The following is a 25,306-nucleotide window of genomic DNA, read 5'->3' as shown; positions in this document are numbered from 1 at the left end:
AGTTAGCAATCATCACTGGCACTCACCGTGGCATATAAAGCTGAGTAGATGCTCAAAGCAGCATGTTTGGATGGAAAGGATCTCCTTGCCTTTTCAATCACCTCCACATCCCCAGTGCAGATGTTGCCATTGTTTATGAACTGGTGGTGGGCCCGACAGTCGTTTCCAGTGTAGTTGGGTTTACATACAGTCAGGAAGTAGGGAGCCAAGTTCCCAGTCACAACCTGGCCAGCATTTACAAATATGTCAGTGGCAAAAAGTCCAAACGCAAACACTCCTGCAAGGAAAGGTTAAAAAATAATGATTATTCAAACAGGTTTAAAAAAACACCTTGGTACCGGAAAGGAAGAGACATAATGAGAGCTAAGGGATCAAAGTCTGCATTCATTTCCTGGAAGAAGCCCCTGCTGACTCCAGCAGAGTCCTGCATCAAAGGCATGACACAAAAGACCGCATGCTTATCTCTGACATGACAGGTGCTTAACTCAGTGACTCCAGAAGGACTCAGAAACAGGCTGAAAATGATAAGTAAGTGCCTAAGTACTTTTGTAATTCAAGCTCTGAACAGAACTGTGAGCTGTAGATTTCACTGAAAACTCTGCACCTATACTATGCCTGTAAAGTTTCCACTATGACAAAGGGTCATAGCCTGCAGTTAGATGTCATGCACATGAGTTGTTAAAAATGTTTATGTATCTTTACCACATCTGGGCCAAAAAATGGTAATATAATGGCTCTGAACCTGAAAGAGTAGTGCTGAGACACAATACTGCACTTATTGTAACTGTCTATTGTCAAGTACCTTTTGGATTTTGACTATTCACTGTCCTGATGTTGAAAAATTAAGATCCTGATATAGCAATATTTGGCAGGTCCTTTGGGAAATATCCTAATGCTTTCCTCTGGAAGACATTTCCACGCAGTTGCAGTTCAGGTCATGTCACTGGGAGCACATACCTGCAAATGCTATAGCAGGAAGCATTCACTTGAATGCAGCAACATTTCCAGGGTTGTGTAACATCCCTTGCTCAATACTGCAGTTGTCACATCCTCCACTGACTCCCCATGACTGTTACCAATACCTGCTACAGCTGCTATGAACATATATGAGGATCTTTTACTTGCAATTACCACCTACATGCCAACAGAACAGAAAAGCAGGTTTGCAGAAATGCTGAACTCAAACGTTCCAAAAGACTAAATCGGCTGTCCTTTCCTCCTTCCCACCACTAAGGTGAATTAAAGTGTCACAAAAATTTAGAACAAATAAATATTTACTTTTGGTGTGGGAATGTTGAGGGTCATATATTTTTGCTTTCTCCCTCCTGTAGCTCTGTAAGCAAAAGTCATTTAAACTATAAATTAGCTCAGATTGCTATGCATTTAAATATGACCAAGAGCTGGAGCTCCAGGGAAAACATATTAGGAGAGCTGTGATAAAATCTTAAGAGCTGGTTGTAACAATTGACCATGGTTATAACAATTTCACTGCTTATCTGTACTGAGTTTAGAAAAAAAAAAAAAAAGAAAAAAACCTGCTATAGTCTGAGAAACAAAAAATATCAGGGAGTCAGCAATATAATGCAGCAGAAAATGCTTTACATCAAATTAACAAGAATCAAAGATCATTCTGCAGATATTGTCGCCCACCATGCAGGTAACAGAAAGTAGAAGGGCTACAGTTGACAGAGTTAGGTCCTTCTAAACATTCAGGGCCTATCTACACACAGGACACTTGCACAGACAGTAACATAAAATAAAATCCATAACTAAAAATGGATTCATTGTACGAGTGTCAAGTGGGGCTTACCAGTGCCACTGTCTCACAGAGATGGTGTGGTGTGACTGATACAGCTGTGCTGTAACACAGCTTCCTCACTGGGCTACTGACAGGAACAGCCCTCTCCTTGGGTCGCTGCCTGGAGCTGCTGCAGGAGTGCAGAGCACTCCTCACCACACTTCCCCAAAGTTCGGAAGGAGCCTTACCACAGTGAAGACAATTTTGGGGACCAAGTTTATTACTATTCTTTAAATGAGTTTATTATTATTCATTATTAATGAACTGATGTGTGATTATGGATTTGAAAAGCCAGTGGTGGTCAAAGAAGGAGGTAGCTTTCCTCTGGTTCTAGACTGCAGGACTGACCCATCTTTCTACTTGCGTGACAGTCTTCCTCTCGTTTATCCTGCTAAGTGTCTGTGTCTAAAAAAGGAAATGCAGAGAGCACTGACACTGCTCCTTTATTTCTTTTATCCCTCTGCTAATATTTTAAATCCATGGTTTTCCACAGCCAGCAGGAACTCTTCATCTACATTAGCCACTGCACAAGCAAGTTCAAAGGAAAAAGGCAGTATAAGGACCTTTTCAGCCTGGTGAAACAGCAAGTTATGCCAGAGATTAATCTCATGTTATATACAGCTCTTTGGCCAAATTCTTAAAATTTTTTGGCACAGCTTGCTTTAAATGGCATCTTTTTGTTATGCTGTGCAAATCACAGGGAACACAGTGAGGATTATTACCCAGCCCTTTACAATACTTAGAGGAAATCTAAGAAGAGCCACGTAGTCTGGCCCATGGCCTTTATCATGTAAGTACAAGCCAGGAACTGCAGTGTTTCAGAAAAAGCTCGTGGGCTTCACAAAGTTATTTCAATCTCTAGGCAGTGCACAGGTATGAAGGTGCTTCAGTGTTTTCCTCTGGAAAAACAAAAAGTTTCAACACCTGCATTTTCTCAATATTTGGTAGCACTGAAAGTGCTGGCCTAGACACAACTGCTGAGCACTGCAGTACTTTGCAGAACAGAACAAGCCATGGTTGAAACCTTTATCATGCTCTGACTGTGATGCATATTGATCATTGTAATTCCCCTCTTTCAGTTCTGCCAAACTGTGCCTTATGAAAATCATAGCTATATGTGCAGCAATGAATTTGGCTAACAGGATTTTAACCCTTGCAGACTGATTACACACCATGTAGTCTCTGGAGACTTTGAGATAGGGTTAGCTGTAATTGATTTAAAGGCTGTAACACCAGTGAGCCTGGGTAGTGGTGGAGAGTCCCCTGATGGTTTTTGTACCTCAGGAATCCATCTGTTCAATGGATTTGTTCAGTGACCTACAGCAGCTAAGCTAACTGACCAGATCAAGAGAATGCAGTGATGTGATTGACTGGTTTTTAGAGGCAGACAAATTGCTGCTGAAAGGCTTCATGGGAAGGGCAAGTAGCCCTAGCTCTTCAGGGTCATACAGCTGAAGTCCATGATATAATGCCACAGAGAGAGAATGGGAGAACATGTACCTCCTCCAGACTTTGATGCTCAGGTGTAGTGGGAGGTGATATCATCCTGCTAAGAAGCAAGCGCTTTATCTCACTGTGCTCACTCTGGCCTAGAAAACCTGGGAGTAAACTTTAGTTCAGAACTTAGTATATGCTGAGAAAACATGTAAATAGTGCAAGCCACATGTGAAGAAGACCTACAGCCTCTACAGCTGGTTACTAGCAGAAAGGATGGACAGAGGTTAATTTCATTTACATAAAGCCACTCCTTCCCCTCATCTGCACGTGTCACATAGTCTGGCTGCACAAAGAGGCCTTAAAGAAGGAGCAGAAGCTATTTCTGGAAAGGCTTCCTGACTTTTTGTCACTGTCCTGGCTCTCAGCTGTGTTCGTATGTGTCAGGAGCAGCCAGAAAGAAAAGGCTAGAAGGCAAACCAGTAAGCAGAATGTAACTGGGAGAGAGACTAATTCAGGCCAGAGACAGAGGGTAGGCTGTGCTCCCTGGCACTCTCTTTGGCTGCCCCAGAGTCCAAGAAGAAGGAACTGAGGATCAGATTTGAACATATATTTACCTCCAGTGAGAAAGACCTTAGACAAAATAAATGTGCAAAACAAAAACCAAAGAAAATTCTCTTCAAAAATGCTGAGGACAGACAACATGAACCTTAAATCTTGCCAGCTCCATCTCACCTGAACTAACACTTGCCGTGGCAGAAGAATCTAAATCTTCAGCAGCTTCAATTTTGAATGATTCAGTTTTAATTTCTCCACTTCCCCTAAATGGCTGCCAAAAAGTCCTCTGAGCATGAACCCATAATCTCTGGGCTCTCATGCATATGCTACTCTAATGGGCTTTCTCCTGCCGAGCTCCCTCTGTGGCTGTTCATCAGTGGTGCCACCTCCAGCTCTGTCTATTCCTTTTGCTGACAGGGACATCTGGCCTGAAGAAGAATCCAGATCTTCTCTCTCACTGTAACCTCAGTATAACCCTGCCTTCTCACTGCAACTCGTGCTCAAGCCCTCTCTTCTTCCAACCTGAATCTGTCTAACATCAGTATCTGCAGCTGCTTGTTGACTCCATGGAAACTCTCATTATTACAGACATTTAAAATGCCACTGATTTGAAACAAAACAACAAAAAAAAAACAGCAAAAAAACCCCTAACAAAAAAACCCTGAGAGTTGTAGAAGAGCAGCTGAAAAGGCATTGGGAAGAAAGAAGTGAGAAGCCAGTGGGTGGAAATGAGAATCAGGAGATAGAAGGCTTTATCAGAGAAAAACCATGAAACCCTTAAGTAAAGTGACAAAAAACCCAATACATTGAAGGGCTCATGAGACATCAGAAGCTGTGCTCTTCGATAACATATCGTCATGTCTTTTACCAAGGGCATTTATTTAGGCACTTCTCTCTCTCCCAGTGCCCAGACAATTATCTGAATTTGTCACACTCAACCTAATTTGCTTGGAAAACATTCATATTACACATGCACATTCACACTCCCCCAACCCCTTTTCCAAGCCTATGTTTTTTAAAGAAGATTAGAGTTTCAGTGGAGGGAGTCCCTGAAAGGACTCATGGCTTTGTGGAAATGCTGATTCTCAGCCCATCTCCGAAGGTTCTGCTCTAATGGTCCTGTGCATCCAATAAAGCCATACATTTATAGTCCTGTGACTCAGACTCTGCTAAACGACTCTTCATCATTATATCTTAAAGGGTGTTGTTAAAGGAGAGCTGTATCATTAATCCATTTTACAACTGGAGAGAGGGGGGTTGCAGAGAAATTTATTGTCTGTTGCCATGGCATCAGGAACAGGCTCAACCGCAAGCTTCTTCTGAGCACTCATCATCTGATCCCAGGATCAGCTTTGATGTCCTAGTGAAGACCCCACAAAGCTCACTGCTCCAGACATCTACTGCCTCTTGTGTCTGCCTGCTTCACCTGTGAGTGTCCCACCCGGATACTGTTCCCTCAAGACATAAGAAGGAAGAAATGTGGGCTGAGCATGCAAGAAGAAATTCAGTTCCTAATGCAAAAGTACTCTGGAGCCTCAAGGCTCCGCCCCACACAGGATTTCTTTCTTTCTCGATGCTTCACAACTATCAGTGTTCATCTAGACAACAGCCAGTTCAGAGCCTGGCATAAAAGGGAACAGTAAGGTTTGATTTGTCCCCAACACAGTGACCTGTTTCTTATTGTGGAGGTTCTTCAGGGATAAGAAAGGAGACATACAGTAGTTTAAGCTGCTGCAGCAGTTCGGGTTAGAGGCAGCACACCCAAATACAGCTTGAGTTCTGCTGAAAGGAAGCCAGTTAATAACAGAACATGCGTTGTTTCACAGTGAACTTCAGATCCAAGGCAGACAGAAGGATAAGGTCAGGCAAACTATGTCCTGCAGCTGCCTAGGGAATTGACATCAGAGCTCTGGGGTATATCTATCCTATTACAATAAACTCAATGTGTGTATAAATGTTGTAAACCTTTATTTGCTGAACTAAAGCCTTAATTTGCTGAAATAAAGCCCTAATTTCATTATTTAGCTGCCCACTGTGAGATGTCACCATGCTTTAAATTAAGCTGTCACCAGAAGCTGATCTGCGCCATTTGTTAACTGCAAATTACGCAGGTCCGAAGTAAAAGCCACTGGTAACAAACTCATGAAGCACATTGCGTTTCTAAATATCTGAACTGGAGAGAGGCTACTTGCATGTTATCAGGGCTTTGCAGGTATACAACTTAATCACATGGATTAGAAACCTAATATAATGAAATGCAACACAATACACACTTTTGTCACCCTGCCAAACTGAGTCAGGGAGGTCTGAATCCATGATCTTGGGGGTATGATAGCAGCTGTATCTAAACAGAGTAAATCCTTGACTGAAACCATTCACTAAATAATGCTAAAATAATTTATAACCTCTGTTTGCAATACAAATTATGAAGTAGAACACAGAAGAAAATGCAAGATGGGAAGATGTTAATAAAGTACCGAATGGGAAAATACCACAAGACAGGGTGAATAAAAATACAAAAGGCTGTGTGTACTCAAGTTGGGAGACAGGGAGAAGAGGCAGAAGCCCAAGAAACAACCACTTTTACCCCCTGGTTTCTCAAAGGTCCAGCATGTAAACAGCGAATTTTGGCATCAGAAATCCATAATAAAACTGCTGGGAAGGGTGAGGAGAGAAGGAAGGAGAGAGGATGTGACTGTAGAATAGCAGTGCAGCACCAATATTTTAGACAGAAAAAACAGCTCCAAAGCAATTGCACACCACTTGTTTGACCTGAAAAATCTTCAAAATAAATGTCTGTGGAAGCAGCTATAAAAGATAAAGAGGAAGATGGAACAAATTGCAACATATATCAAAATCTGATGTTTCCAAGCTAAGCCAGCTTTTTTTCACTGATAAAGGAATTGATTTTCTATATACAGGAAACATAGCAGGTTTCACCAATCATCTAGGCTGCAGTAAAGGACTAGACGTACACTGAAGCAAGTTGAGAGGCAGCCCTTCGTTGCAAAATCTAGACAAGTTAGATAGCTGGGCAATCACCAACTGTATGATGTTTAACAAGGGCAAGTGCCGAATTTTGCACCTGGGATATGGCAACCCTGGATGTACATACAGACTGGGGAATGAGAGGCTGGAGTCATGGCTCCAAGCCTGACTATTCAAGAAGCATTTGGACAACACCCTCAGACATATGATGTGATTCTGGGGGTTGTTCTATGCAGTTACAGGAGTTGGACTCGATGATCCTTGTGGGTCCCTTCCAACTCAGGATATTCTATGATTCTATGATTCTGTGAAAAGCAAATGTCTACCAATGTGCAGAATTCATGCCTGGGCCAGGAAGCAAGAAGAAATTTGGTTCTGCTTCCTGTGAACAAAGAAACAGGGAGGGATTTAAGACAAAGCTCAATGTTTGAGGTCCCCACTAAAGTCAGGACGGGAGAATCTTAGAAACAGACAGCTGCTGAGAGCTTGAGGAAAACAAGGAGAGAATAAGGAGAGTGCATAGTAGGCAAGATAAGAAAAATCAAGGAAGAAAACAGGGAGCTTTGCCAACATCCAGAAGAGTTGCAGGTTTTTGGTTTCGCTTAATTTTTTGCTTCACTATCAAAGTGCAAAAAAGTGTGTTGTTCTGTATACATGAAGCAAAAGAAAGGGGGAAAAGGCTCAAGTCTAGCAACCAAATCCAAAAGATCCCATGGAGAGAGTATGACAAGTTGCTTATCTTTCACATCACCAAAAGATAGTCTGGAGTTTCTCTTTTTGCTTTTCTTGCTTTACAAAATCAAAGTGAACGTTCAGTGAAGTATCTATAACTTTCTGCTTGTTTTGTGGAAAGCACATTTAGGCTACTGTTCTTAAAACCCCATCTCTTCCCAGCAACTCTAGTTACAGAGTCAGGGAGGGAGGAAAAGCCTCTTTGCCTTTCTAAAATTTGGGAATAGCAACTCTCAAAAGCTCTCCATGATGTGCCTTGCAGGGTCAGAAAGTAGTGTTAATTTTTCCTGACACATGAGCACCCAGACAAATTGAAGGATTTTTCTCATCCTTTTGAGTAATACCACCTGTAATGACTTATAAGGCAATATTCCAAGGAGTTCAATTACTACTTTTTGCAGGTACTCACTTAAGACTCTTGCTCACACATCTGGGCCACAAGAAATCATCAGATGTGGATATTCCAATGAATGTGTACCAAGACTGAATTGGCAAAAAACTTCTTTGCCACAAGCCAGACTGCTTGCTAGGTTATCTTGCAAGACAACCTGCTTAATCAGCTCTGTAACTTATGGCCCTCAAGTTTAGCAAGAGAAGACACATGCAAGGAAACCCGTGTATGAGTAACCTGGTAGTCTCTCCAGAGCCAAGCATCCAGGTAGCCTCTTTTTGGAGTAAGCAGCTGTATGGAGCTAACTTCCCTGATCATCCAGCATGGGCTACAGCTGCTTAGTCCATGCCATGTTTTTAAAATGCAGGTGGAATATCAATGAAAAATGTGTAGTTATTTTTAGTTCCTTTAGCCACTTTTCAACAAACTCTGCTTCTTTCATTTTACTGCAGAGGCAAGGAGAAGGTTTCAGAAGAAAACAAGCAAACAATCAGTGTAGTTTAAGATGAGATGAACACTTTAAGCCATTTCTAGTAATGTTAACTTCATTTTTCTCAGGAAAACAAATACAGCTGCAAAGCCAAGACTGATTTCTCTAGCAGGGTTCATATCCTACTACTCTCTGAGAGTCAACCAGATCATTGCTACCACCTTCTCTTTCACCAGAAGAGGAACAATAGCATGAACGTTTAAGAATAAAGCTAACTATAAGAAAACACACAGAGCAAGTGCTTAGCCTAAGCTCTAAGCTTAGGTCTAAGCTCTTTTTAATGCTGACCCCGCAGGCGAGAGTGTTTGATTAGGACTTTGCAACATGCCGAATGTGCTGGAACACTCAAACAGCCCTGGGTGGCCCAGTGGACTCTGGTACCCTGCATCTCTCTTAATGGCAGCTTACTATCCATCAATATATCCTAGCGGTTATGTGAAGTTCAAGGGTATTTTACTTTCAACTGCATTCCCGTGTCTTTTGTTTTCATCAGCAGCACACAGACCAGGCCTCAGGAATGAACCACATGTGGTTTGTCTTCACCCTCAGTGTGGCAGAAGGTAAAAAAACATTTCATTTCCTAACTTCTGTGCATAAAGCATGAATCACAGAGAGAGGAGAGGGAGAAAGAAAACCGTGGCTTTTCCTCCTTTGCAGCGTATATTTGCTGATGATGAAAACCTTAACACAGGATAAGACTTTCAACTCCGTGCTCTGAGCAAGTATCCCTGCCTACAGCCAGGGCTGTGCCCCATGGAAGCAATACAACCCTTGCCACAGTCACGGCAGATGTTTTTCTTCCAGATAAATCTCAAAAATTCAGCAGTGACAGGGAAGAAGCGATCCAGATATTTTCAGCTTTTTTTCCCATTGCTTCTTTTAACTCAGACCATGAATTCAGACCCAACTCTCTGTAAGATGCAGTGTGTAAGGATGCTTTACCTCTAAGACTATACAGGGAGGGAGGTGCCATGATGTTCTGTGGGCAAAGCCCCTCTTAGTCAGTGGGAAGCTGTATTTACCACCAGCCCAAGCCAGCAGCAAGACACGCCATCCCATGCATGAACTTGAGACTTCTCATGAACAAGTAAGAAGGAGGGAAGCTAGAACCCCTTGCACATGCAGTTCAGAGCTGTCCTCTTCTTACTCTGCTGCTACAAGGCAGCAGAAAGTGAGCTACCAGCCCTCCTTTATCTCTAAACACCAAGGGGTGCGGTTTGGGCAGCCTTAAATGGCTGTGAATTGGAAAGCTTTCAGAGGACAACCAGATTCTCTGTCAGTGCCACAGCGGAAATGCAAACTGCAATGCTGTTCGTCTTCCTGCTCCAAACGAACCATGGGACAGTCCCGTCAGCAAGGTCTCGTTGGCATTTATTCCACTAATCAACAGCGTGAAAAAGGCATAGCGGTTTGTAAGCACCATATAAAGCAACCTCCAAATGGTTTAGTGACAGAACTTCTTCATTCATTTCTCAGCGATTAACTCAATGAAAGCTCTAACAAAAAACAAATACAATAAAAATAAGAACATTATTTTGAAGTGGGCTCTGGGCTTTTTTGCACTGTGCTCAGCTGAACATTATGTGGCAGAGCTACGGATGTTAAAATTAGAGCTGAAAAGAAAAATGCCGAAAAGATGGGCTGGTGAGGACCAATTTGTAAGTAGAATGGGTAGCTTGCACAGAATAGCAATGATTGATAGAATTATTCATACAAGGATTTGATTGGCATAACCTTTCTTCAAGGGTCCAGAAGAAGCATTAAGCTCAGCAGAACAGGATATAAACCAGCTCAGACAGCATGATATGGCACATTTTGAACGTTACCTTGCAAATCACAAGAGGGACTATCCCTCTAAGGTGGAAGATGCCTGCAAAGATTTCACAGCTTAATTTTGTGTTATAGACTATTAGGATGTTTCATTCTGTTTTGGTGCAAACAGGGACTAAGCTTGCAGTGCTCAGGATGCTTACCTATAAAACGTATTATTCTTCGAAGCAGTGGGTTCAGGTAACAGCACTCTCCAGTCAAAATAGTTTTCTCTTGAATAATTAGGGTTTCTCGGGTTGACTTTATGAAATACATGGATATCTCACCAATAAAAATCTGCCAGGAAAGGGAAAGAAACGGAAGGTTAAAAATGACATGAGCAAACATTAAAACATGGGTGTCTGGTTCCAGCCTGCAGAAACTACTACACAGCAGTGTGTCTTTTGGACATTGCACTTCCACAGCACGGCTACACTTATTCACTTGAGATGAACTGACATAGATCCAGCTCCCAGCCAAGAAAAGGATCTGCCATTCTTGCACTCACTGGCAAGATACAGCAAATATTAGCCCTTCTTATACTAACTCCTAGGATACAGGGGGCAAACAGAGCTTTAATGAATACTGTGGATCACAGAAGCTCCCATTTTTACTGACATTGGCATGGAATTTGTCATGTCTTGCTATTAGCATTTAAAATTTGCTGACAGTATCGACTTGATGGATGGAAGGCTTCTAAACATCTGGGAAGTGGAAAGTAATGCTGCAGACTTCCACCCCAACATTGTACCAGCAAGTCTCAGCAATATTGGATGCTTCCTGCAGCCTCCACACCTTCTCAAACTTATATTCATCTAAGTCTGCCAGATAGGTTACAGAACTCCTGCCAACTTTGAAAAGAAATTTAGATGAAGGACATCCCCACAATGGAAACTGATCTGAAGTCACAAAACTTTTGGGGAGGTCAGTGAGAATTCTGGACAAATACATCATACTTGCATCAATGAAGTAAAAAGTGCTGGGGTGTGGGTGCAGCATGGCCAGTCACCCATACTGTTACATTGCTAGCATGGTCCCTGTCATAGCCTAGCCTGGTGACAACAGTCTCTCAGAAAATGCCTGGGACAAGTCCCATGAGGAAAGCTGCATGCAGCCACTGCTACTTACGCAGAAGGACTTTAGCCATTTGGCCATAGATTGCACAGGCCAGCTAGTCTGAGGGCCAGAGGATGACTTCTGGCCTGTTTTATTTACTAAATGTTCTGTTTTATTTATTAAAACATCAAAAATGAAGTCTCCAGAGATCCATTGATCTTGTTGTTAGCTGCGCTTATGTATTTTGCATTTTTTTGTGATCAGAGCATTCAAACTTTCTATAAAAATGATAACTGCTTCCCATAGGAGCAGGATCAGTATTTCCTAAGCACTCAGAATTAATTTAAGTCTGTTGCACAGAGGTCTATATGCCCTAGCTAAAGCTGGACAGAATTTGATCACAGGCTTTAGAGGCAGTGACGGTCCACTCATAGCAGGCACTTCTGAAAATCCCACCTAGCATGTTTTGTCAGCAGGCTTCAGAAGGAGACACTGTGAGCTTTTTAGAAAGACAGAGTTTGTAATGAAAGTCTTTAGAGAAAAAAAGCCAGTCTGAAGTGGAAGAAATAAGCTTTTAAAAGGGCAGCACTCAAAAGAAGTAATTTAATACATTATAAGACACACAAGAGGAACCTATAGTGCTAGAGAATGGTCAGAGAAACGCATAACAAAAGTGTGTGCACACACACACATGCACACAGACACCCAGAGTTAGCATAAATGTCAAGGAACCAGTCTTAGTTCACTTTCACTGCTGGAATGGTATGTTGTTTCAAGGGCAACAATTTATCCTTATTAAGCCAGATGAGCATCCTTACTGATTATTGACACTCAAGCCAAGTCTGCTCAACCTCTTTATAATTCTAACCACTGATGGCGAGAGATATGGAGTTGTAAAATGTATGTCGATAATGGCATCTGGGGGTGGGAGCCAATGCATGGGAGCCACACTGAAATATTGCCTTTATCCCATTTCACTCCATCTGCTCTTAACAGAATTGGCAAGCAGTTCAATAAGTTCAGCTCACTAACTATGGGGCTGGGAATTAAGAAAAAGACCATCTGCACTAAAGCAGTTTAAAAGTGACATTCTGTTTCAAACCATTTATTATTTGAATCATGATAATGTTCTGAAGTTTGAATTAGTGCTTTGGCTCTTTGTCTGCCGGGGGCTGTACATACACATTGAGAGACAATTCACACCCTGAGGAAATTCTACTCTGTGTAGACATGGGTTAGTGGACTTTAAAAACCTAAACTTTTCAAATAAGAGAGACTTAGGTATAAAACATATTACTAGTCCTCCTTTAACAGTACATCTATTTTTAAAGTTTCTTTGCATCAGAAGTTAACTGAATATTTTCTTGCTTCAATTCCCATTTTTGTTTCTATGAATTTAGCTGTCTGGCATACTCCTAGCAACTCTCATGTGGATAGATTAGTTCCACTTAGGTTTAGGAGTAAATTTTGCCAGGCTATAAATCTGTTTAATTCCATTCCACTGATTTAAGCAGACTTATCCCAGATTTCCTATAGTATAACAGATCAAAATGTGCTTTTTAAAGTGAATAGTGCCTTTGGTTTAATACAGAGTTTAGGTGTATAGTAATAATGCTGTATTTGTGAGGTGATATAAGATGATTCAACATAACTGGACTATTCTTGTGGTGCTATCTCTGGCACTGAATTTAGTTGCCTGAATTTGACGATTTTCTTTCTTTGTATGTTTAATGTGGGCTCTAGAAAGTGAGCCTTGCTGTTCTTTAAAAATTCAATGGGGGCCTGGGCACCTAGTTCTGATAGCTAATCTAGGTGTGCAAAATTGAATGTGGTCTGAATAGCTCCTCAAAGAACTGATTTTTTTTTTTCTCCAGGCATTTCTGAAGTTAAGTAAATCCACTGATTCTCATGATTTAAAATCTGATGTTTCTACAAGAGCAGGGTCCACATCCAGCCAAGTTGTCCCGCTGGCCTCCCAAAATCAATCACTGACACTGTTAAGTACCTTAGCTTCTGTCAGAACAGAATCAGCACCCCAGGAATTGGTACAATTCAGTTCTAAATCTGAAATCTAAATATAGATACACAGATATGGATGGAAAAAGAAAACAGCAAGCAAACTACTATTTCCGTTTGGGAAAACAATGCAAGGTTAATGAACTGTTGCATCATACAGGCTGAATTAGTTAGTAGAAATGGCAAGAAAATTGCACTGGAGGCTGGGGACTGAAAGCACAGGTGATCTGCAGTCTGAGATGATGTAGGCGATAGGGAAGCAAAGGCAGTGCCACTGGATGTGATTTTGGTCTTGATTTCCTGAATGCAACTACACTGAGGTTATGTTGCTTGGACACTCTTGCTCACATTCCTTGTCATATTATTATTAGGTAAAAATACTACGATGATGCCCTGAAGCCCCAGTATGAATTAGAAATACCTACCCAGCAGTCATTTTTCCTCTGCTGATTTCAACCTGTCCATTGAGAAAACTTCTTCAGAAGGTCCTGCCTTCCCATTACTGGCAGTGCCACCAAATACTTGCTCCTCAACATTCAGCTCTCAAAAACCTCTGCTGCACAAGCTTTACTTATTTTCTGGCTCCTCCTGAGCAAAGAGATGGATAAAATGTTCTGTCCAATTTTCCTCTTCAACAGCCTTTTGTCCATGATAGATTTGGAAATGATAGTCCTTCAACTTGTGAAATGACATTTTCAGACAGTGAAATATCACATCTTCCCCTTTCAAGTTCTCAGCACAACATGAGCACCCAATACTCCCTGCACTCCTGTACAGACTACCAACAGTTTGTTGATTTAATCATCAATTTAATCAACAAGAGAATGTAACTTGCTTCTAAGGAGACATGGAATCTTTAACTTTTCTTTTGATTTTTTTATTCCTATAACACCTTCTGATATGCTCACAGTGTCCTTGTGAAATGATTCTTTGCAACACTGCATTCTAAAAATAGATTGGGGTAAAAATCAAGAAGAGCTGTTTCTGTAAGGATAAACTAAGATAAGCTGTCCAGGAGTGACTTTGGGTTACAGCCAAGACAAGGCTGCAGAAGAGTGGCATCGGGGAGCAGCACTCCTGCAGGAACTGTGCAGTGGGGTGAGGGTGAGGTGCCACCTTGAAGAGTTATATTCAGTTTAGAAAAGTAATTATTCATGGCGCTGACAGCCAAGTATGGGTCCAGCTTTAACACTTTTTGTTCATTTTACGAGTTTCTCTCATTCAGGACATCAGCCTTGTACTTCAATTCGAATCCTCTAGCAAAGCTGATGATCGCACCCCTGGTTCACACCATGCTAGCAGACAAAATCCTCCTCCTTAGTCATGTTTCTCCAAACTCCCGCACATGCAGAGTGCCACAGTCTGGTTCCTCCTATGCACAAAGTGGCTCATCACCAGTCACACGGCCCCAGTCTTGCCTCCTTTTTTAGAATCATAGAATCGTTGAGGTTGGAAAAGACTTTTAAGATCATCGAGTCCAACCATTAACCTAGCACTGCCAAGTCCATCACTAAACCATGTCCCCCAAGCGCCACATCTAGATGCCTTTGAAATACCTCTAGGGATGAGGACTCAACCACTTCCCTGAGCAGCCTGTTCCAATGCTTGACAACCATTTCGGTGAAGAAATTTTTCCTAATATCCAATCTAAACCTCCTCTGGCACAACTTCAGACTGTTTCCTCTCATCCTATTGCTTCTTACTTGGCAGAAGAGATGGATACCCGCCTGGCTATAACCTCCTTTCAGGTAGTTGTAGAGAGTGACAAGGTCTCCTCTCAGCCTTCTCTTCTCCAGCTCCCTCAGCCAGTTCTCATAAGACTTGTGCTCTAGACCCTTCACCAGCTTCATTGCCCTTCTTTGGACACGCTCCAGCACCTCAGTGTATTTCTTGTAGTGAGGGGCCCAAAACTGAACACAGTATTAAAGGTGCGGCCTCACCAGTGCAGAGTACAGGGGGACAATCACTTCCCTGGTCCTGCTGGCCACACTATTCCTGATACAAGCCAGGATGCTCTTGGCCACCTTGGCCACCTGAGCACACTGCTGGCTCATATTCAGCCAGCTGTCGACCAACACCCCCAGGTCCTTTTCCGCCAGGCAGCTCTCCAGCCACTCTTCTGCAAGCCTGTAGCGTTTCATGGGGTTGTTGTGACCCAGGTGCAGGACCCAGCACTGAGCCTTGTTGAACCTCATATAGTTGGCCTCGGCCCATCGATCCAGCCTGTCTAGGTCCCTCTGTAGGGCCTTCCTACCCTGCAGCAGATCAACCCTTCCACCCAACTTGGTGTCATCTGCAAACTTACTGAGGGTGCACTCAATCCCCTCATCCAGATCATTGATAAAGATATTAAACAGAACTGGCCCCAGTACTGAGCCCTGGGAAACACCACTTGTGACTGGATGCCAACTGGATTTAACTTCATTCACCAGAACTCTTTGGACTTTGCCATCCATTTTCTCCACCTCCCTTTGAAAACTCCCTACAGATTGACTGACAACTTAGTCAAACTGCTCACCCCTCTTCTCTGGCAGGGTCTGGCCTGAATGCTTCCATACAGTCCCACATTGCTGCTGGAAGAAGTTGCATCTCAACAGTCCTACTGCCTCTCATTCACTCAGTCACTCAGGGGCGAAAAATGGGAAAACACTATTTTTCTATTTTTTTCACACTTTCAGCAAACACTGGGGTTGTGTGAAAGTTGCCATAGACAGTTTTCATTTCAGCTGCAATTCCACACAGATAAAGAAGGAGGAGCGTCAGCCAGGGTGCACAGAAGAGGTGCAGGAAACACAGTTGTGCCCACAGCCTGGGACTGCCTGAAGTGTCCCTGTGAAAGAGTACCCTTCTGTTGCTTCCCGTGAAAAAGTACAACTGATGGCATTTCTGATGGAGATCCCATATCAGGAAGAATTATGTGAAGTACAGCTGTCTATCTTTTCTATGTATAAAGTTTACATTATTCTGATTTCTGGGAGTTTTTAAATCTTTCAATTTGTTTACTCTAACAGCATCCTTGTGACACAGTCAATCTTTGTCAACACCACTTTATGCATAGAAACCACATCCAGAGACATCCTATTACACACAAAAATCGCTGGCAGCAAACAAAACTGAACCTGGGTCTCAGGTCATCATCACTCTCTGTTCTGGGCAGGTTTCAACAAGCTGTATGACATTTCCTGAATTGTCTATAAGAATGTGTGTGGCTGCATTTTTAATGCCACAAATAGAAAGAACTAAATTAATCAAGTCTGCAGCATTCAAATAGCAGCCAAGTGGAGGAGCAGATACAAGGAAGGCACTGGCTGTGAGACAAACTATGTGCACTCAAAACCAGAGAATATAAGCAGATGAGGGTTATGAGGCTCTACCCCAATCAGCCAGTTTCAAAATGACTCCACACAGCTCTCCCTGGAAAAAGCAGGCCTGTGCACCAAAAGGTGACCTTTGCAAAGTACTCCAGCAGGTGTTTCATCAGCACTGGTTTGCATTGGGCCAAAAGCAATTCTGTCCTTTTGCATCACAGTGTATCTGGGGACTGCATTAGCACAGCTGCCTCTTCAGGCTCTACGCAGGAGCTCATGGCTCCATTCATCTGTCATTAGTTAAACAGCAGAAAATTTTCACTAGCACTACAGAATGCAGAGGCACAGAATCACACAGTGATTTAGCTGGGAAGGGTCCTCAGAGGCCTCCAGTCCAGCCCCTACTTAAAGCAGAGCCAGCACACACTGCAGGCTTGAGCAGTCGTGTTACAAATGTCTTCAAGAACAGAGATCCCACAGCCTCGAGGGGGGCACTGTTTCTGTGTTTGACTACTGTCACTGTAAAAAGATTTTTCCTAATATTTAATCAGTTTCTTTTCTTGCAGCTTGTGTCCATTGCAGGGTTGCCTCTTGCGCTTTGAACAGTCTGTCTCCACCTTCTCTACAGTCCCCACTAAGAACATGGCTCATATTGACTTTCACTTAGTGGTGTTAGTTCCTTAATTCCTTAGATCTCCCTTGCAGTTAGCCTTAAGCCCTGATGGTTATTGATCTGCCATCCTACCTGCCACCTACAGTGCCAAATATTGACACTGCACAGCTGAGACTCCATAGTCAAACCTGGGCAGCAAACGCTAAGCAACATTCATATTGAGAAAAGACACCATAGGATGCAAGCGGTCACTGAGGTCTGCCTTGGCAACCTCTCCAGGACACAGTATTTCTGCTGTAATCTGCAGCCAGGACCCTGACCCAAGCCTACCTGGGAGGGCAGAGGTTTTCCCTGATAACATCAGTACCATCGCTGGTCATGAGGACTAGGGATCAGCTGAGAGTTTTCTCGGACACTCTCTCACCATCTAGACAGACCTTCTCTAGCCCACAGGAATCAATGCTCTATTTTGCAGAACTGTAAGACAAAATTAAGCAATGTCTTCAGCTGAACATTGCAGGGCCAGCTCACCCATAATCTTCTGAGGGCAAAACCTTAATCTGCATTCAATTACTTATTATCTTATTCTGTTAGGGTTTTTGTTGTTGTTGTTATTGCAGTTGTTCAGTGAAACCTGACAAGCAGCGGGGCTCTTCCTCCAGCCTTGCCCTGTGAGCAACCCCAGCTCTGCTTCCTGACAATAAAAGGAGGGTGTAGCCAAATGTCCTTGAGTGGAGATCCCCCTGCTCTGGGACCAAGCTGAAACAGAGCCCAGCCCTGAAAGCCAGGACCACGCGAGCGCCATGTTTGGTACATATCCTTGGAAAAAGGACATATCCTTCCTTAACGAGAAGCAAGGGACACTCCAGGCATTGACACTGACCTCTCCTCTCCACTGCTGCCCAGCTTGCCCTACCGGCACAGGGGGGAAGCATGGCAAGTAGGAGACGTCTGCTTTCTGGCAGCACTGTCACCAGCAGAGCCTAGAGATTTCTGCCTCAAAAAGCTGGGAAGAAGCTACTGTAACAGAGCTCTGAGCTGCATTAGCTGCTCTTGGTTTTCCCAGCACCTGCTACTGAGCAGCCACAGGGGAATCAGCCAACACAGGCAGAAATTCCCTGGCTTCCCTTCTAGAATTAAATCACTGTAATAACATGGCTGTACTAAGCCAAAGCCAAGGAAGCAAGGTGGCAGAGAGAATAGGAAAACCATCTAAAAGAATTATGTTTCTGAAGCTTGGGAGGTAAGTGCAAATTGTAGAGAGAAGTTTGAACAGTTTCCTTGAGCTTCAGGTAAATTTGATCAACACTGTAATTCATCTTCTAATTAATAATCAGACCAGTTCAATTTGACGGATTCCAACATTATCTGAAAACAAATACTCCTTTGCACAAATTAATAGCACTGGCCAGTTAACAATTACATGTAGGCTGCCACTTCCTCCCTGGAAATGGAAGGAAAAAAACTGAAGATTGCACGAAAACAGTAGTGGCACTTTCTATTCTATTTTAAGGAAACAAAGAATGGTGCCCTTGAAGCTTTCTGCTGCTGTTCAGTATTCATTTCAGTGAGCTGGCTCTGTTCCTAAGCCTCTCCGCTTCTCTCAGGCGGGCAGACAAATCACAATGGATGGAGCAGTGCAGGCAGCAGCTCTGAACTCTGGAAGGATTGTTTAGTAACAGCTGGGGAATTGGCTGATTTGCAGTAACCTCGTAATGGGGAAAGCTAGTCTTGAGGGACACTAATGAATGTGGTGGAGTCATCCCAGAATATTTTTAAGGAAATGGTTTGAAAATTTTATGTTTGTGCAAAGCAACTTCTTCCACTTTAAACATTGTTTTCATAAAGTTGTCATACTGGCAAAAATTAAAAGAATTATTATTTTCTCTTACCCTCCCACCCCCCAGTATTTTGGAATTGACAGTGCACTATTATGCTTTATTGTATAATATTATACACTATACAACTATACTACACAACACTATATAATATTATTGAAATATTATGCTTTCTCCCAGACTCTGCATAACATGCTGCTGTGGGACAGGTCACTTTTAAATTCACCAGACCTGGGATCACGGAACTCAAGCTCTAGTGCTTAGACTTTCAAGCTGCTTTTAATTTTTACACTCCTTGTCACTGGAAAACCTGCTGAGTAAAATACCTACACTATATTTACCTCCAGAAACAGGTCTGCATTCTAAGACCTCCAACTCTGAAAAAAAACCCAACCAATTATTTTCTGGCTAATTTCACCCTTCTTCAAGTACCTATAACCACGAAAATGAGGGGCTGTCTGTCTAAGCCCTGTAATGCAGAGGTCAGCTATCCAAATGTGCAGAAATGTTGCTGTAGGCCATCAGAAGCTCAAGAAAAAAGCAGTTTTTGGAAAGTTGGAAACTTTTGATCCTTTGAAATGCGGTGGAGGCAACGACCGAAGATCTGTGCTATTCTCACAAGGCCAAAGACAAATATCCTCCTTCTCACTCCCCTTTCCTGGCCCCCAGAGACTGGCTGGTAGGCACAGTACCCAAGTGCTTGCCATGACTGTCAAGGATGGTACACTCCTGTCTGCCAAAATTAAAATTATTTAACCATATCTTCTACTTTACTGTGAGACAGGCTGAAAGCATTCCTATACCCATCTCAGCATGACAACAGGAATGCTGGAAGTTTAGCAATAATTCAATAACCAACCACCAACAATGTCCGTACAACTGAAATCAGCCTGCAAGTAGGGGAAAGTCTCTGAGAAAAGAAAAAAAGACATTAGAAACAATTGGCATGGGATAAAGATGAAACCATACATATCTTTTGAAGCTCTTTGTGGCACCAGAACCTACAGGTAACTACAAGTTTAATTCAAAACAGACAGGATTCCAGGAATCTCCCTTTTCTACCAGTGCCAACAGCAAAATATACTACTTGAGTCTAAAGATGTATGTTTCAGGGAATAAATCACTAAATCTGAAATAAAATGGCCAGTTGTTTCTTTACAAAGGAAAACAAATTTTTGCTTATGTAGGTGCAATTTATTACTAAATTCATCATATCCTATTACTTTGCTGCAAAGATGCTAATACCACCACATTCAGAAAATTAAAAATTAATAAGGCAGATGAAAGCCTTTGACCTATCCTCAGTGGAACATTTGGAAGAAAAATGCATTTCACAGAACGGAGTCAGGCATACATGATTTTCATTTATTTAACAGTGTCATCATGAGATTCAGGCATCTCCCCTTGCAAGAAACTCTCATTATCAGACACTAAGAGGCTATCAGTGAGAGCATTAAAAGGCTTTTGTAATTCTGATTTATGATGATTAACTACCCAGTGTAGCAGAAAAAAATGGTTAAACGGAGTCAGTGGCATCACATGTTTCAAGAACAACAAATAAAACTGCAGAAAAACAGGCCAGTCTCATTTATTTTGCCACTAAAAGTGCAGGGAAATGCACATACAGTGGTACCAACCCACAACAGCACTTCTGAGAAGTGTTGTAAGGGAAGAAATAAAATACATGCATTTGTTTTCCCCATGGCCACTGTCATAGCCAAATGGCTGACACACAAAGATATTCCATTAAATTTACAAGGATGCTCCCTTTTGGCTTGCAAGCATTATAGCACCTCACAGCTATAATGAAACCAGGGCTTTGGTCCTCTCCAGACCTGTGCACACAGGACTGCACTTAAACACTGTGTCTCAGATGAACGAGCTTTTACCGACTCCTAGACTGTTTTCCATAGCTCCAGAAACACTGTTAACTAGTACCATGAGTGATCCCTTGTTGCTACTGGGTTCCACCCCTTCTAACAGTAATCACTTCTCTCATGCCATGAGGTATCTGGACAGTGGCAATATACAGAGAGATCAGATTTGCTACTGTAAATCCTCTTAGCCAAACCAACAAATTTGTTGATTGTGTGAAGCAAAAAGTGTCTTGCAGAGGAGAAACAAGTAATTGTAAGGAGGAATTGGTGCTAGCTTTAACTTAAGTAATTTCTTCACAGTGGAGCTGTAGGATGTCAGTGATTATTCCTGAGAGCAAAGTGTAGAGAGTGAAGCTACAACTTTTAACTCACAGTGAATGCATGCAAAACTCCCTCCCACAAAGCACAGCTATGTAGGTTCTTTTGTTGGAGGTGGGGGGATTGTTGTTTGGTGGAGTTTTTTTTGAGATAGAGAGTACAATCATCACAGTATAAATACAAATGGCTGTACTTGCTCCGTGCACTGAAACGCCTGGGATATTCAACTGGATGAAACATCTCTTCTCAGACTGTGACAGTCTGAACAACAGGCAGCACCCATTCGGGTACCAGATGATAGCTGAGGATACTCACACTCTGAGGGGTCTGACCAGCAGTGCAATGCAAGGACAGAGTTTAGGGAGACTCTGAGCTCACTTTCTGTCTCATTTACTAGCTTTCTATTCATGATCGTTGCCAAAACTCAGTCTGCAGAGTCAGCTACTAGCTGAAGCAGAAGTCTGAAAGTAGCCTGCAAGGAGAGAAAAGCCTCTCAGAAAAAGATAGGAATGAGAAATAAAGTGAAATTACTCACATAAAAACATTGTGCTGAGCAGTAGTCAGAAGGACAGAAACAGATCCCTCTGACATATGCCCTAGTTGAAGATTAGGTCAATATAATGCATTAAATAGTTAAATAATGTATTAATAATACAATAATACAAATAATGCAAATAATGCATTAAATAATATATTAATACATACTACATTAAAAATTGAAAGAAAAATGTTTTCCCAGTAAAGTTTGATCTATTGTCTCCTTGAAGTTGTACATAGAGATTACAATGAAGCATGGTGTGAAGAGCCCTGTGCTGTCCCTGATGTCTTCTCTAGATGAAGCAGTATAGCCAGTGTAATGGCATAGCATAATCCAAGAAACAGAGTTTACTAGCTTATATCCAGCACTGGATCCACTCACCTAGGGTGATTACTGTACTTCTGGACCCAGGCTAGCACTTCTGCACAGCTTGCGTTGTGTGAGATAATCACACCAGCTCCACACAGCACTAAGCTGAAGGTTTCTGCACCCAAAATCTTTATTTGACATTCACTACAGTTTTTCGTTCCTTGTGTTTAACATGGACTATGGAAACTACAAAAACAGCATTGTTCATCTCCTGAAGAAGACTCCAATTCAGCCTTTCATAAATAAGAGTAACTAGGAAAAACTTCTTGGGCCACTGAAAAGAAAGAAAATGCTGATCCAGTGGAGCAAAACCTGAAAGGTTTGCAGCAAACTTTGCCAGAACAAGGAGTTAAACAGAAGATCCAAATAAAGAGCAATATTCTTACTACCACTTGCCCACCCAATGCCATATTGCTGAATCAACGGACAAACCTCCCACCAACTTCATTGTTATGGCATCAAGGCGTGGCAGTGACACTCAATCTCCTCTTACAAACAGTGCCCATGGAAGTTACTTCCCTCAACAATGGCACTACATTTATGTGGGGGAAGTTGGAGAAATGTATGTATTTCTTCATTTGCAAATCATCTATCATTGCAGCACAAAGTAAAATGAAAGTCTTAACATTTAACTGAATTTCAATACAGAAAATAATACTGTTACTGCCAAGGATTTTCATAAACTCATGATGTAATCCAATTCAAAACCCATACTCATTTTCAGAAACTGTCCTGTACCAAAAACTATAGCCTCTTCTGCAGATCTCTTTCACATTTCTTATCATGTTCTGTGTTATACTGTTTCATGCATTAAAATTACTGCAGACCAAAACTTAAAATGGACTATGGTGCAGCATTCACCTTTCACAAGTAAATACATCATGCGCAACTTTAATCAACTTTCAAAAGGGATGCAAAGAAAAGTTAATATAAGAAAGAAAGAAAGAGAAAGAAAGAAAACAACAAAGTACATAAAGACATAGTCTGATAGGAATTTATCAATGTAATTACAAATGCAGCAAAGCTGGCTATTTGTGAAATTTGCAACTTTCTGCACAGAAAATGGAGAAGGACCAAAGTTTTGCTGATCAGTGACTGCAATAATCTGTTTGGAATTGTATGTACACAGCTAATTGAATATTTTCATCTGCTCAGAACAGCTACATTGCAGCTTACTGATTGGATAGTAAAGAAAATCAGGTAAAAAAACCGTTAAGTGGATGTGACTGCCAAAAATAGATTGTAAATCAGAAGGAAATAGCACTCATACTTTTCTTTGTATTGAGCATCTTTCTGCTCATCTAAGCCTTTTAAAGCCCTTCAACAGTCCTTTTAATATAACAGCAAATAATCCTGGATATACTGCATGTCTGACCCAGGTTTCACTTCAGCTTTATCCTGTTTTCTTATTTCCAGTAATACATCACCTTTGCATTAGAGCCTCTCTGGAGCCCTGGCAATTCACAAGTAATCACTGAAGTGAGCAAGCTATTGTGAAAGGCTTAAAAAGCTTTACCCCTCAATCTTGCATTGTGATTACCTCAGAATAATTACTTCTGGAGATAACTGATGAAGATCATATTAGTCTAAGGCAAAACAGAGACCCGGCTAAGTGTAAATCAGTTACAGCTGAAAACAGAGGAGAGGGGACAAAGATATTACAGGACTATTGCTATTATTTATGGAGCAGTCGTGGTGAATTCAAATAATTTCTTATACTTACAATAGCTGTCGGAGTTGAAGCCAGCACACAGTAGAGCACAAGAGGTGAAATGAAGCTCTCATCCTCTGTTCCAGGGTATGGTTTCATTAAATTGCCATCCTGACAGAAGAAACCTTGGATATGCACCTGAAAAGTATCGGTGCACTCGAAGTAGTAGGCGAGCAGAACAGTCCCAGCCATGATGACAAGCTGAAAATACAGCATGGCCACACAGAGATGTTAGTTGCTTTTTTAAGAGATGCAGCTATGCCTTCGAGCTACTCTAGTCCTGCAGACCATCCTCCCTTTATTGTCACCCTGACAGCCCTTGCAATACTGGTGTGCGAATGTGTGTGTTTCTGCGCGTCCGTTTTGCAACATCTGTTACATAAACCTTTTGGTAAATGACACTAATGAACATCTCAGATGATAGGAGTGCGTCCGTAACACGGCTTGTAGAGGGATGGGAGCTTTGACAGCTACTTTATCAAAGGGCATGTGAGTGTCAACACCAGCAACAATCAATGAAATCTAGCAGGACGAGGGGCAGCACTGCAGGAGCCAACAGCGACAAGCTAAAACCCGTGCACAGCAGTAGGGAGCTGGAAACAATGATTACAAAGGATAAAGGAAGCTAAGGCCAAAATGCTTCCCCGCTGCAGCTGCAAGCCCATGCAGGGCAATGTGCACCTTGTGCTAATCCAGAAGAGCCTTCTGTGTCCCAGAAGAAGACTCATCCAGAGGGAAATCTGCCTCCTGCCACTCACCTTTCCTTGGAGCTGCAGCTTACAAGTAAAGCTTTAGAAATCTACTCAGAAATCTTGACTCCCCGAACAACTGGTTGCACTGCCTGGCTTCCCCACTCCATCACAACTGCTCTTCAGAAAGACTCTGGCTTGAGTCTGGATCTTCATTTTTACGCATATAAACTGCAAGGAGTCTTTCTTGTCTCTTTTTTGTTAGTTTATCGGTGGCTAAATGGGCTGGCTGGAAAACCTCAGCTATCAACTTTTTTTGTTTATATCCACAGTTACTGTGCATGAGCTATTGTCAGTGTCTGTGTCAGCCTCCCACACTGCTTCAACACATCTCAAAACAACCTTACAAAGGCTGTCACTAATCTCATGTCATGAAATTAAGTGGATGTACTAATTCATCTTTGTTGTTCCCTCTCTGCCAGACGACAAAGGAAATCTCATGTCACAATCCTCATCACTTACAAAAATAGCAATATTGATGTGTAAATTTGGACAATTACAGGATTTGATTCAGAATCCTCTTTATAGAGACTAGTGTCTCCTGCCACTATTACAAGAGTTGTCACATATACAAGTTACCTTGCCACACCATAGAAAATAATAGTAAAGAAAATATGAAATAACAAACTTCAAAGCGGCTTGTTTTCAGTATTTTGCCTCCAGGATTCCTGCATCAAAACTATGTTGCTGTGAGATTACTTTAAGACTAGACC

At 42.0% G+C, this 25,306-nt stretch overlaps 1 protein-coding gene across 1 annotated transcript in view; it reads right to left on the bottom strand.

Annotated features, from left to right (window-relative positions):
- PLPPR1 (phospholipid phosphatase related 1) overlaps positions 1–25,306 on the bottom strand; it is a gene marked incomplete at both ends in the record, with an annotated part of 73,419 nt that overhangs the window by 11,094 nt on the left and 37,019 nt on the right. Inside the window, 3 exons of the mRNA XM_082335871.1 lie at positions 27–277; positions 10,365–10,497; positions 23,857–24,045. Coding sequence (XP_082191997.1) covers positions 27–277; positions 10,365–10,497; positions 23,857–24,045 — 573 coding nt within the window. The remainder of the gene's footprint in view (positions 1–26; positions 278–10,364; positions 10,498–23,856; positions 24,046–25,306) is intronic.

Source organism: Platalea leucorodia, assembly GCF_965183815.1.
Source record: "Platalea leucorodia genome assembly, chromosome: Z".
NCBI classification, from domain to species: domain Eukaryota; kingdom Metazoa; phylum Chordata; class Aves; order Pelecaniformes; family Threskiornithidae; genus Platalea; species Platalea leucorodia.
This window is presented reverse-complemented; position numbering and strand designations above follow the sequence as displayed.